The sequence below is a fragment of the Musa acuminata genome, chromosome BXJ2-7 (genome assembly GCF_036884655.1).
Source record: "Musa acuminata AAA Group cultivar baxijiao chromosome BXJ2-7, Cavendish_Baxijiao_AAA, whole genome shotgun sequence".
In the NCBI taxonomy this organism is placed as follows: domain Eukaryota; kingdom Viridiplantae; phylum Streptophyta; class Magnoliopsida; order Zingiberales; family Musaceae; genus Musa; species Musa acuminata.
Window position 1 is genome coordinate 31,139,953 of NC_088344.1, and position 10,048 is coordinate 31,150,000.

The 10,048-nt window shown below is 38.4% G+C and overlaps 1 protein-coding gene across 2 annotated transcripts; it reads right to left on the reverse strand.

The window, feature by feature from the left end:
• Positions 1-623: 623 nt before the first annotated feature.
• Positions 624-3,750, reverse strand: LOC103992241 (uncharacterized). 2 transcript variants are annotated; one of them, XM_009411876.3, is made up of 3 exons: positions 2,149-3,750; positions 1,792-1,886; positions 624-1,715 (listed from the first exon to the last, which is right to left on the reverse strand). In XM_009411876.3, the coding sequence occupies exons 1-2, from the start codon at positions 3,389-3,391 to the stop codon at positions 1,867-1,869; spliced, it is 1,263 nt and encodes a 420-aa protein (XP_009410151.2). In that variant the 5' UTR covers positions 3,392-3,750; the 3' UTR covers positions 624-1,715; positions 1,792-1,866. The 2 variants fall into 2 exon arrangements, with proteins under 2 accessions (XP_009410151.2, XP_009410152.2); XM_009411877.3 differs by having other exon boundaries at positions 1,792-1,854; positions 2,149-3,749.
• Positions 3,751-10,048: the final 6,298 nt, after the last annotated feature.

Here is a 10,048-nt window from a genome sequence, read left to right on the forward strand (position 1 = left end):
ATCAAACTAGTCCATTTGGTTCTTATTTGAGGTTATTTTTTGGTTTTAATATCTTCTAATTCATTTTGGTATGGCCATTTTAGATCAATGGTCAATCAAATCAAATCTAGCTACTTAATTTAGATGCAAAAGAGTATGTTATATCAATTATATATAACATTCTTGCTCAAACACCTCTCTTTATCCCCCCCTTTTTTTCTCTTTCCTTTCCCTACTTCCCTCAATCTCTCATAGGTTTTACCAAACCTCAAAACCCAAATCCTAACAATAAAAGGGTGAGCTGATAAAGACCTTGATGTGAAGTTGGGCTACACAATGATCAGTCCTCATTTCCATATTTATATTCAAATTTTGTTAGATTTTTCATGTAAATTCAAGAATTCCAATTCAATTTTTTTTTATTTCATGTATGAATAGATTAATTAAAAGAAAGTAAAAGCAAAAGGAAGGAGAGAGAGAGAGAGAGACCACCCTTGATGTACTTGTCAGTCAGTCAGGCAGCAGTCATTATGCCCCACTTGACTTTAGTTGGTGAGATGCTTTTGTTGCAGCAGTCCAATGTGTTGTGCAATGCATGACAACCGAACAACATCACAACCAGGCAAAGGGAGACACCAGCCATATGATCTTACAATGTGCCCTTTGGAGCTTCTGCTCTTCTGGACTGCATTATATGTAGCAGAACATACAGTGAAATCTCTGAAAAAACTTAATCATATCCATGCTCATACCATGTATAACATACCCGCAGCAACACAAAGTTTAATTTCCATGCATCCTAGTTCTTGACTCACTATGAAATTTGCCTGAAGAACAAGGGTTTTTTGGCACAGAAAATATATACTGTTAATTTGCTGTGCCACCAAACATTGGAAAATGACACAACATGCTACCAGTGAGTGGAGTGTGGTTGCCACTTGCCAGTCTTTCGAGATGCTGAAAAGCTTTATTTCTTTCTGGTTGGCTCTGAATTGTAGGTATTCTAACCCCAGTGGGAAGAAGGGAGGAAGAGGGAGGCCCTCCCAGTGCAGCCTCCCTCACATGAGTTTCAGAGGAATGGGAAGTCATCATTGCTAAGGAACTGGTTATTTCCTGTCATGGGCCATTCATGATTTCAAAGCATGTCACATCACACCTCAAAAGGCCACCCAATATATCCCAAAACCACATCTTTTTTAACCATTCCCACTTTAGTCAATCAATCAGCTGTGTTCAATATCATATTACTCACCTTTTCCCCCTGTGCCGGGTCTTCCACAACCTCCTCATCTCCTCGTAGAACTGTGCCACACAGCTCTCTACATGAAGGCATGACTATAGCCATTGATACTTTTCCTTGGCGACAGATGAGTAGACAAGCAAGTAGGCAGAAACCACTTTGGCTGATTACTTGACATCGACATAGCAATCACAGACCTTTCTATGGCCTTATTAAATTCCTTTTGGGTGAGAGAGGGCATCGAGCTAGGGAGCCTTTCAATTCTTGTTCTTTAAGTTGACACTGCAAACACGTTTGTTGTCAGCGCTGTTGTTTATTAGGTTTGGACGGCATATCAGTGGAACCTCATGTGGAGTAATAGCTTCTAAAGAGGATATAGTATTTGCCTCGTAGGCTTTAATGGCTTGGAGGTGTTCCTGTTGTGGATTTCAAAGAATTCAGCGGCTACCAGTTCCTTAAATCTCGCCGGAAGACGCGCCCATCCAGTGCGCCGATCCTAGAGAAGTTTCGGAGGGTTGTGAGAGCAAGAACAAGGTAACATAATGATATGGAACCCATGAGATCTTTCTTACCTCATTTTGAGCTGCAACCGAGTCCGTAATCTACATCTCATCTCCATCTCCCTCCCTAGGGTTCTACGACAAGTATCAAAGAAGTACATGCATCACTGCGTCAATTAAAACCGGTCGAGAAATGAGATTTACTACAGACGTCCTCCCTAGCATTCAATGAGGTGGTAATCGGAAAACACAGGAGAAACCCTATTTACATACATGCAGATATTAGGAAAGAAGAAATGTGTTGGAACCACTATTATTAGTCATAGTGCTGAATAAGCAGGCATGAGCTCATTTCCTTCCTCCCCTTTGACTTGACACATCTCTTCTCTATCTCCTAATCGGAAGAACAAATCCATGAATCCACCATACCTTCGCCCCTCATCGCCGTAACGCCGTCTGTCACATTCTCCGCATTGAACTCCGACGAACTCGATCGGGAGTAGTTCGCCTTGTGATTACTGCTCACTCTTTGGTGTGAGCCAGAACTGTAGTTACCGATGAGTATCGGCCTTGGTGATGCTCGATCCCTGCCGCCGTCCTGTCCTGACACAGCAGCATGGACCGAGTGCGTGCCTTGGGATGCGGCAAGCCTCGTTGGGAGTCCGAGCTCGTTCAAAGCATAACCGGCGTGCCCTCTGGTTAGAGGTCTGGTGTCCAAGTCTGCTGGCATGGCAGGCAGGTTGCTCTTTGCATGAAGTGAAGGTTGGAGGAGCGATTGGAACGTAAGGCTTGGGTTCAAAAGAGGGTGGCTTTGGCTACCGAGGCCAAGTGCAGACGAAGGTTGGAGGAGCGGTTGGATTGTAAGGCTTGGGTCGAGAAGATGTTGGTTTTGGCTAGCAAGGCCAAGTACAGACGAAGGTAGCTGGTAGCTATTGCTACTAGATGGATTGATGCTATTACTAGTAGTAGAATGGGCATTGGAGATAGTATTGCTAGTTGCAGCAATAGCATTGGAGATAGTAGCACTAGCATTAGCAGAGGAAGCAGAAGAGATGGGAACGAGAGAAGGGGACAGAACCTGTTGCATGAAGGGGCGAGGGAACAGGAAAGACGAGACTGGCGGCGGAGGGTCAGAGCAGGAACGGAAGGCAGTGGCAGAGTGGAAGAGGTCGAGACGAGCGCGGGCGAAGGAGGAGGACGGGGAGGCGGCGAAGGGAGGGGAGGGGATGCCGGTGAATTCTTGCACCATGGCGCGGAAGTTGGAGGTGTCGGTTGTGAGCACCGTCGTCGGGGCTCGCCGCGATGCCCTGGAACGTTTCTTGGAGCCCCTCGTCAGTGCGGTTGCGGCGGCGGCGACGTTTGACTGACCAAGTGGTTGCACCGACGAGGGACCCACTCTGACACCGAAGCCGACACCATGAGAGGCCATGGCGGCGGGGGAGGGGGGGAGGAGAGGGGTGGAGTCGATGCTGGAGAGGGAGTCAAGGAAGTGGTGGCTGCGGGGGTAGGAGGAAGAGGGTGGCGGTGCTGGTCGAAGGGCGGATGCAGCGCTAGCGGAGGTTGCAGTGGAGGAGTGGAAGAAGGCGGAAAAGGAGCCGGTGCGGGAATCAAACTCATCATCACCGCCTCCACCACTGGAGGAGTGAAGGCTGCTACTGTTGGCTGAGTCCATTAAGGGAAGAGAGGAGGAGACTATATTATATATGTTGGAGGGAAGAGAGATACAACAAGTGATTCAAGAGGAACAAGGAGAGAGGAAGACGAAGGTGATCATTCTAGGAATTGGGAAGAAAAGTTCAGCAGATCAAAAAGCAACCACTCCTGGAAGGAGTGGGAAAGAGATGGAAGAGAGGAGCGGTTAGAGAGAGAGAGAGAGAGAGAGAGAGAGAGAGAGAGAGAGAGAGAGTAAAGGCAGGGAGAGAGGGAGAGGAGAGTTGTGAAAGGGAGGAGGAAGAAAAGGTGGAGTTGGTTCTTTGTAGCTTGTCTGTGTGGAAAAGAGGGGGCGGCTTGAGCTCACATTTCCACTTAAAAAGATCCTCCACGGATTGCAACCAGTAGGAGCTGCGTTATGGTCGGTCAAAGTAAGAGAGAGAGAGAGAGAGAGCGCATGCTTCAAACACATGTATAAATGGATCGAGAGAGAGAGAAAGAGAGAGAACATGCTTCAAACACATGTATAAATGGATCATAAACTAAAACTTGCGCCCACAATCACGTATGTAATCGTACGAGTCCATGAGGAATGAGGACACGTGGAGAGGTGACCAAGGCGAAGGACAAGATTTAGGTGCCACTTGATAGATCCATCATATTGCCACTCCACATATATTCTTCTTTTTTCTAAATCACCCCTTAGCATGTCCTTTTCTACTACATGTCTCCATCCTCTGCCAAATATCTCTTTAAAAATTCAAATATTGCTGGCTAATCTCTCTTCTCTATTGAAATTATTGAACATATAATGCATATGCTAATCATCCAACAACCTTAGAACCAAAGGGGAAAAACATGAATCACAAAGAATATATATATATATATATATATATATATGATGTTACAATATAATTTTTTAGTGAATCATTTACAATATCAATTAAAAATATTACATTAAATGATATATAATATTATATGATATTGAATTTGAAAATAAGACTTATCACTTGTGCAATAATATATTAATCAATTCGAATGTCTCAATATAATACTAAGATATTATATAATGACAGTAGTTAAATAGAAAAATATGGTGAAGTTTTTAATTCTGAAAATGGAAATCATAGAATAGACTTATAAACGGATTAAAAAATGACCAAGTCAAAAAAAAAAAAAATCAAATCCGATTAGTATCTGTGTGATATGATAATTTAATTCCATGATCCAATTAATTAGTGATTTGATCCTACTATTGGATTTATAATCATACAGGACAAGGGCTTCCCTCCATAGATTTGTTTAGTATGTTGATCTGTAATTTATATTATCTTCACTGTTAATCTTCGAGAATGAGATTTTGGATTACAATTAATTCTTCCACACTTGGTCAGTAGAGAAACCCCAAAACCTATGTAGCATCGAACACAAAATTAGGAAGAAGAAATCTGCCTCTCGATTAGTTTCTCTTCCCAAAACGCTAGTGATGTTCGTTCGACCCAATCAATTCATCATCCAAGTCCCCATCAACACAACGTCACGTAGCCCACCCCATCTCCATCCATCTCAAGTTAGGTCCACGTCCAAATCCCTTCATACGAATTGGATTCCCCCTGTGGTGATGCACGCCACACTGTGCTATGTTGCTTGTGACAAGTAGGTGCCATTGGGGGGTGGGGCCTGGTGGGGCATGGATGATGTGGTTCACAATGGAAGGACAAACACCAGCTTGCAAGTAGAAGCTCACGTACCTCATCATCATACTTGCATGGGAAGAGAAGTTCGATTTGTACACTGCATCGGTCTGACCATGACTGTCACCAATATTACAATCCCAATTCGTTGATCACGTTGATCGATTGGTGCTCGAGGAACGGACGGCGGACTTGTATGCAAATGATGTTTCTCTTTCTTCTGAAACATGCTTACCTTATGTTGTTGACTACAATTCTTTTGTTTCCTTTGGATTTGTGCACATATAGTGAGAATTGAACGTCGTTGTAACTTAAAACCTTAGGTTGATAGAATACATGTCGACGCGAGTATATCTACTCTAATTTTACTTCTTATTCCTCATATGTCCTAATATAGTCTAGTAAAATCTTGATCTTATTATATCCACATAAGATGTTTCTATGTACAAGTAGCTGAAGGGCACACTTGATATACAGAAAAAAAACAAAACCCATATTCTCATGTTCTCCTCATTGAATCAAAATCTCAAAGTCAGTGTCAGTGATTGAAGATTAATTGCTTGGAGTGCTTGAGTTGTCACATTGATAGGCATGCATCATAATTGTTCATAGGTAGATGGAAATTTCTTGAGGAAGAAGTAACAACCAACTCTATTGCCCCAGTCTCAAGGCATTTGACTAGCTGCATGTAACTTCTCTCCCAAGAGGGAAGGTAACAAAGGATCAATCAGTAATTGCAGAGCTTCTACATGTGAGAATGATAAAGATATCCCATGTTCCTATAGGCCTTGTCATTACATAGCTTTTTGTGTAGGTTTCAACTCCATTTGTAGTGTTTACTGGTTCTGGGACGGACAAGGTTGAGTGAGAGGCCAAGTGGAAGAGCATTGTGGTGCTCTACTACTAGTTAGGATGATAGAAGCTCCACTAACCTTCAATTATAGTGCGCTTATTATAGGTTTCTAGACTATTAGTAAGTACTGATGGTTCCACCAGATCTGATGCCGGGACATTTTTGGATAGCCCATCCTAGACTTTGTCTTATTTTGTTTTTAATCCTGAAATAAGTTTTAGATTAGGGTTTTCATGATGATTGATGATAATTAAATTGATTTTTTTTTTCTTGTAGAGTTCCAACCAAAGTTTTCAGTACCTATATTCTAGTAATCTTGTTGTATATTTTGGAGTCTTCAGCCTCTCTCTCTCTCTCTCTGGTGGTGCAAATCCAATTTAAGAAGGAAAATTTGGTGATCTTATGTTAACTAAAACTTTTCCTCATTACAACTCTTCAGATCACCTGTGCTTTTTCCTTTTTTTAATTTTTTTGTAATTATTATGCCTTGTAGAAAAAAGCTGGCTGGTAATTCCTCCCCATAAATTCCAAAATATATGTAATCTATGACTTGTTGAAACTTCATGAACTGTATGCAGAAATCAGCAGTTGATGCAGCTTAACTTTGGTTTGCTTCAGGTTATCACTGTTCAGTAGGGGGCAGCAGTCTATTGACAGCAAGTACTGCTTGCCTACTAAACAAATACAAATTCTTGATACAAGAAGTATTAAGCATTTTGGTGCTACATAATAGTCTAATGAAGTACATAAAATATGTCAACTCACCTTATCCTAAGTTTGCCACTAAACAGATCCAAGATGAACCAAAGTTCTTAAGGAACTTGGTCATGAGAACCTTACAGGGGATTTTGGCACCAAGGTAAGAGCTCATCTTATCTGAGCTTAATGAATTGCTTACTTCAGTCTATTCATCTTAATCTACTCAATTCACAGTTGCATATCCATATCTACTTTTGATGAGATGGTTATTTGGACCAAGACACAAAGATCATCTATATATTAGTTTTGATCAAGTAATAGTCAACTTCAGAACAGAAAGAGTCATCACAAGACTTCAAAACTGAAGGTTTCCTCTTCAGAATCCTTGAATAGGTTTGTGTCAATTTGGGCGTGTGATTAGTGCCTTTTCCATGGCTGCATCCATGGAGGCATAGAAAGAAACTGACCATGTCAAATAGAGAGAATTCCTTCTTCGACAGTATAGTAGATCAACTAAATATGCTTTGCTATCAAGATTCTTTCTTTACGACATAATCGATGACTATTAGAACAATGGAAAGACTCTCTTTACCTACAAACCTACAATTGCATTCATGCTTCTCTATGCAAAAGTAAAAGAAGAGAAAGATCATTGACCTTGGATTGCACAAGGTACAAGCATGTTAATGGCCTTCGAAGCATGATGTCAATCCAGCTTGTAAAGCTCATAAAAGCCAGATCTACTGAAGCTCATAAAAGCATGATATGACACCAGCTTCTAAAGCTCATAAAAGCTAAGCCCCGCTGAAGCTCATGAAAGCTTGATCTAACTCCGTCATGTTGCTGTCAGATTTCAACAAATTCATTGTTGGGTTCAGCCATAATTAGGCTTAGACTGAGTCCAAATCATCAGTTATTAAAAAAAAAAGTGAAGTCGTGTGCGGCGTCAGAGTTAAAAAAAAAAAAAGATTTTGAGACTTTTTATTAGATGATTAAGTGATTAAATTTCGTTGATTTTAACTTAAATTTTATGTGAAGAATTTTTGTAATAAGTTTTATAATTTTAATGATGTCTATGTATGATTTATCCTTAGTGAGATATTTTTTTGATATACTCATTTGATAAGACTTAAATCTTCTTTTGATCAAATTTATCTAAAATATGTGTTCTTGATATTCTTGTGATTCTCTAATTATTCAGAAGAAGACTTATTGTACTCCTATTATTATTATGGTCTCATGGTTTTTCTGTATTTGGTTTTTCATATAAAAATTTGGTGTCTTACTTTATAATTTATTTATTATTCTATTGTTTATGCTATTCTAGTTAATATTTGTTTTTGGTAACAAGTTAGTATTTTGGTGAGGAACTCATTTTGATATACAAAGAGGGAAAAGAATTATTCTGCTGAAATAGTTTTTCCCAACAAAGTGGTATCAGATTATCAAGTTGTTTGGTGCTAGTTTTTCCTTGTGTGATTGAAATGAAAAAGTCTATCAGTATAATAAAATTAAATTCATCAAATTATTCCACTTGAAGACGGATGAAAGATTTATTTTATTGCAAAGATTTGTATAAGCCCATCAAAGTAAAAAAAAAAAACCTTCTACTACGAAAGATGAGGAATGTTGAGTACATAAGCTTGTTTCAAAAGTCTTACAAATAAGTTGATTGCTATGAAAATAAATATACATAATGAGATGCAAGGATTGTTATTTCTCAACTATTTACCTGAAAGTTGAGAAACAATTATGGTCACAATTTCTAACTTCACGCTAGAGGGGATTCTAACCATAGACATGATTAAAAATAGTTTGTTAAATGAATATACTAGAAGGAAAAAACAAGAAGAATCTTCTTCTAGTGCACTTGCTATTGAAAAATAAGAAAGATATGAAAGAAGTTATAGTAGAAATCCATATAGTTATAGAGGAAGATCCAAGTCTAAGAGAGATATCAAGTATTTTCATTACAACAGGCCAAGTTACATGAAGAAAGAATGTAGGTTTTGGAAGTGAGAACAGAATAAAGGGAAGCAAAATAAAAAAGAGACCAATACAATAGGTGATATCGTTATTGTTTGTGATGACGAATGTGTTAGTCTTGCAGCTCAAGATAGTAATTGATTAATTGACTTTGGTGTTTTATTTCATGTTACTTCTTATTGTGATTTCTTCATATCTTATGATTTTGGTAATATCAAAATGGGAAACAATGGTACATCTAAGATTGTGTATTGGAGATATTTGCTTGGAGACTAGTACCGGGAGTAAATTGATTATCAAATATGTTAAACATGTTTAAGATATTTGTCTTAATTTAATATCTATAAGCATACTTGATGATGAGGATTTACACACTATTTTAGTGAAAATAAATGGAAGCCTATCAAAGGTTCTCTAATTGTGATGAGAGAAAAGAAGTTAAACTCTTTCTATATCATCGAAGCTAAGCTATATAAAGGAGAGATTAATGCAATTCAAAAGGATGAAAGTATAGATCTTTGGCATAAGAGGTTTAGTAATATAAATGAGAAATGACTTCAAACTTTTGCTAGAAAACAGTTCTTACCGGAGATGCAATGTACATCCCTTAAATATTGTAATCATTACTTAGTTAGAAAAATATATAGAGTTACCTTTTATACTTATCTATCATCTGGAAAAGCAAATGTTATTGATTTGGTTCAGATGTTTGTACTATGTAAATTAGAACTCTTGGAAGTATTCTTTATTTTATTACTTTTATTAATGACCATTCTAGAAAAAATTGGGCTTTTGTTTTGAAATCTAAAGACCAGATACTTGATATTTTCGAAGAGTTTCATATTAATGCTGAAAGAAAAATTAGAAGAAAGCTAAAGTGTTTTCGAGCAGACAATGGTGACAAGTATAGGGGTCCTTTTGAAAATTATTATAAGTTTCATTGTATCAAGTTTGAGAAAACAATTCCTAAAACTCCTCAACAAACGGTGTGACCGAAATGATGAATAGAACCATTGAAAAAAGGATCAAGTGTATGTTTTCCCATGCCAAGTTACCTAAGTTACTTTGGGGGAGATTATGAGAACTACAGTTAATTTGATAAATCTTTCTCCATTAATTTTTCTGAAAAGTGATATTTCAAAGAAAGTATAGAAAGAGAAAGATGCATCTTATGATTACTTGAGAGTCTTTGGATGCAAAGCATTTATTTATATTCCTAAAGATGAGAGGTCTTTGATAACGAGGCAAAAACATGCATTTTCTTGGGGTATAGTCATGAAGAGTTTGGATACAAATTATAAGATCTAGTAAATAAGAAGATTATTAAAAACAGAGATGTTGTGCTTCTTGAAGACCAATTATTTGATGATGATGACAAAGTTGAGAAGTTAAAAATCTCTATTTATATCTTTAGGAGTTTGAGTCCAGTTCCTTCACCTATAGTCCA

Coding starts and splice junctions, on each gene's coding strand:
- LOC103992241 (XM_009411876.3), bottom strand. CDS start 3,391: ATGGACTCAGCCAACAGTAGCAGCCTTCACTCCTCCAGTGGTGGAGGC. Junction 1,887..2,148: donor TACGGCGATGAGGGGCGAAG/GTATGGTGGATT, acceptor TAATTGACGCAG/TGATGCATGTACTTCTTTGA.